A 3,992-nucleotide genomic window follows, 5' to 3' on the forward strand; every position below is an offset into this window, starting at 1 on the left:
GGTAAATAATAAAAAATCATTTCTGTGAAAATGAGGTGTTTATCTAAATGTAGTTATCTTTTCTTGTGGATTTTGAAGCCTTTGATTTTGTTTTTAACTCTTGACTTTCTGTTTAATATTCATTTAAGAAATTTAATTTTTTAAGATGTGACTGCACATATGTTCATCTTCATGTTCATTTGATAACGAACAAAGTATAGAAATTAACTTTCAAGCTCACTCTTTAAAAAGTTGCTAAGTCTCTTAAAAAATAAAGCTTTATCCCCTAAATGATACTCAGTACATTCTAGTAAAGATAAAAGCCTGCTACTAACCCACAGTAAAAGAGAAAATTGTGGAATTGTTGGAAATTGTCCATTTCAGCTTTTCTATGATTTGCTAGTAAAGTCATTGACGTTATTAATATGCCTCATAATGATCTTTGTGAACATTATGATAATAAAGAACTTAAAAAATATAGGGGATAAAAGATGCTTACATTTGCAGTTGAGGTACTCTTCTTAGAGATGTTTAGCCCATGATACACTGCTAAAGGTTAAAACTAATGTTTCTCTACTAAGTCTTAACTGAGCACTTCCAGTTTTGTGTTATAATCGATAATTTCATTGAAATACTGATTTACTAGATATTTTCCTTTTAGCATATTTTTCTGTACACATTCACAAATGAATAAATGTGGGTAAAAGTCTTGCTGTGAGCCTACAAATCTGCTTTAGTAATTATAGTCACTCTCCTCAGCTCACTGTGTTTCCTAAATTCTGCAGCAAATATGATATGTAAGAACATTCATTGTTCTGAGGCCCTATTTAAAAGAAATAAATAAATGAGGTCTGCTACCTGGGCACTCCTGATAAAACGCCCCGAACTGTGAGTGTATTTTCAGCTGAAGTCATAGGCTTAATATTTTAACCTAATTTGTGTTTAACTCTCTTAAGTGTGTTGGAACATAAGTCCATTAAAAACCAAAGGGGAATGATTTCTCTTCAAAGGCACTTGGCATGTTGTTCTGGCATAAACATAACATTGAGAAGTCCCTTGCTGATCTCCCTAATTTTACTCCCTTTCCGGATGAGTGGACAGTGGAAGATAAAGTCCTATTTGAACAAGCCTTTAGTTTTCATGGGAAGAGCTTTCACAGGATTCAGCAAATGGTATGGTAATCTTGGTCTTACTGTGATTCATACCTGAATGATATATTATGCTTCCTAATTATTAAATAGGATAAAAGTTTTCCAATCTAATTTTAATTTTTAAATATTTTGAAATAGGTATATTTGCATACCATCCTATTTTCTTTAATGCACAACAGTTATGTGCTATTTTATTGTAACAAATTTTTATTATGACTTAAATATATTTGTAATTGTGTTATTAAGTGAGTTGTTCCAGGGAAATATCATAATTTCAATTTTATTTTTAAATGTTTCATTTTTTAACAAATGAAAAAATAGAGGATAAAAGATGCTTACATTTGCAGTTGAGGTACTCTTCTTAGAGACTCTTAGGTACTCTTCTTTTATCTATTTTTATTTTTTAATTTATATTCCTTTAGATATGAAAATCAAAATTTTATTAAAAATTCTGTAATTCAGTATTGTTCAGGTGCTGTCGCTTTTTTTTAAGAAGAAAAACTGCTCTTTATTTCTAGTTTTTAAATTTTTAGTATTGTGTCAAAATAATATAAGCCTGAGAAGTTGCTGCATTAAACTCTCTTAACCTGAATGGATAAAATAGATAATGTTTGCAAATATATCTAAGTGTCTTCCATACTTGAAGAGAACATTTTTGATTGAGCACATGTATCTTTGTTTGCCTATATGACAAATCAGTGCATGATCGTTAGTCACTTGAGTACCTAAAGACTTTATTTGGTAGCTAAAGTCTGTTTGCATTGTTATTTTAAAACCTGATTTAAAACAAAATGATTTTAAAAATTCATTGTTAAGAATTGAATAGCTTTTCTTGAAAACATGCTAAGTGAAAGAAGCCAGACATGAAAGGTTATGTATTGTATGATTCCATTTACAGTGAATGTTCAGAATAGACAAATCCATAGAGACAAATCCATAGGGACTAGGTTAAGGAGAGAACAGTGAGTGACTGCTAATGGACGTAGGGTTTCTTTTTGAAGTTATGAAAATGCCTGGAATTAAGTAGTGACAGTTATACAATATAGTGAATATTCTAAAAACCACTGCCTTGTATACATTAAACTGGAGAATTTTATGGTATATGTATTATATATCAGTAAAAATCTTCAAATTTACATAGGAAAAAAAGAATTTGGTAACTTTAAGGAAAGTAAATATCGAATACTGGTATTGACTGTGCTGGGAACTTTGGGGGCTATTTTCACTATGTGACATCTTTCCCCTCTCCCCTCCTAACAAATAGGAATATTCAGAAATGTCAGTGATATAGGTTTGAGTAGGGTACTATGACTATGATAGCACTTTTTAGCTCTATAATTCATAAGGGTACCCATGAAAATGTTTTTCATGTATGCCTTTGCTAAGTATCAAAGGATAATATCAGAAATATTATTCATTTTGTTAATTGGATTTTATGAACTAAATTTGCTGATATTAACATGATTTTTTTCCCCAAGCTTCCAGATAAGACAATTGCTAGCCTTGTAAAATATTACTATTCCTGGAAAAAAACTCGATCTAGGACAAGCTTGATGGATCGCCAGGCTCGTAAACTAGCCAATAGACATAACCAGGGTGACAGGTAGGTTGGATGCCTTTATATAGTTACATTGTTAGGGCCATTGTATTGGAGTGCTTACATTTCCAAAGGCAGAAAAACAACACTTTGTAAGTACTTCTTATCCTTACATTCTTGTGTTTGCTCTGACAGGAAGAGCTAAATGATCAGAAATCTTAATAGTAAGAACTCTCTTCAACTATCTGTTAATCATAGGCAGCACACATTGCAACTGAGTTATATTTGAGCTGTGTTTGATCACAAATGCTACCTTTTAGTATTATATATTCAATAATGTATTTAGAATATGTTAAATATATTCTCTAGAAGATGCTCTTTCCACAATTAACTGAGTATCTGAAGTCCACATTAGTGTAGCTGTATCTTTATGGTAGTATGAAAACATTTTGCTTCCTGGTTTTTGTCTGTCTTTATTCTCCAATCAGAGAACCGAAATAATATTATATCAAATTAATGTATAATCCTCTTTCCCAAATGATACTTCTTTTTAAATATCTTTCCAATTGTTTTTTTTTTTTTTTTAGCTAGAAATGTTTGCTAAAATAATTCTATATGCCTTAAATTTTTCTAAACAGTGCAAAAATCTAAATTATAAAAGCTTATCTTGCCAAGGACAACCCTTGTTCTGTTAGGGAGTATTTAGTGAAGTTACTAGCAAGGTGTATTATAGTTTAATATGAGCATGAAAATAGAATAAAAAGAAAGGAATTAAGTTTACTAATCTCTGTCTCTTGTCAGTGATGATGATGTGGAAGAAACACACCCGATGGATGGAAACGATAGTGATTATGACCCCAAAAAAGAAGCCAAGAAGGAGGTAATGATGATCATTAGTGTGCTTGTAATTGTTTTACAAATCCACTCAAAAAATGAATAGTACCTCATATTAGGAAAAATGCTTTTACATAATGATTTGGGAGGTAGTAAATTTCAATATTAATTAAGGGTTTTTTGAAAAACAGTCATATCTTGAACTCCAGTTAGTCAGTAGTTTAAGTAATTTTTGGGTTATCTCATTCAGAAGTATTAAAAGCTCTGCCACAAACCCTATTCTTTAATCCATAGAAAGGAAATAAAACCACCCTCAGGTGATACAGAGTATTCATTGTAAAATTAAGCTTCCACGTTTTGTTACCTATTTATCTTGAAAACATTTTTTGTTTGTTTGTTTCATGTTATAGCAAATTAGAAACGAGTAGCAGGTTTACTGACAGCAGTGAAAATTGGAAGCTGTCCCAAAGGAAGAGGTGGAAGAATCCCCA

The 3,992-nt window shown here is 31.1% G+C and overlaps 1 protein-coding gene across 6 annotated transcripts in view; it reads left to right on the forward strand.

Moving 5' to 3' along the window:
* RCOR3 (REST corepressor 3) overlaps positions 1-3,992 on the forward strand; it is a 49,315-nt gene that overhangs the window by 11,909 nt on the left and 33,414 nt on the right. For all 6 annotated transcript variants that reach the window (XM_011364487.2, XM_011364490.2, XM_011364488.2 and 3 more), the window contains 3 exons: positions 990-1,151; positions 2,609-2,733; positions 3,469-3,547. In XM_011364487.2, coding sequence (XP_011362789.1) covers positions 990-1,151; positions 2,609-2,733; positions 3,469-3,547 — 366 coding nt within the window. The remainder of the gene's footprint in view (positions 1-989; positions 1,152-2,608; positions 2,734-3,468; positions 3,548-3,992) is intronic.

Source organism: Pteropus vampyrus, unplaced genomic scaffold (assembly GCF_000151845.1).
Source record: "Pteropus vampyrus isolate Shadow unplaced genomic scaffold, Pvam_2.0 Scaffold98, whole genome shotgun sequence".
In the NCBI taxonomy this organism is placed as follows: domain Eukaryota; kingdom Metazoa; phylum Chordata; class Mammalia; order Chiroptera; family Pteropodidae; genus Pteropus; species Pteropus vampyrus.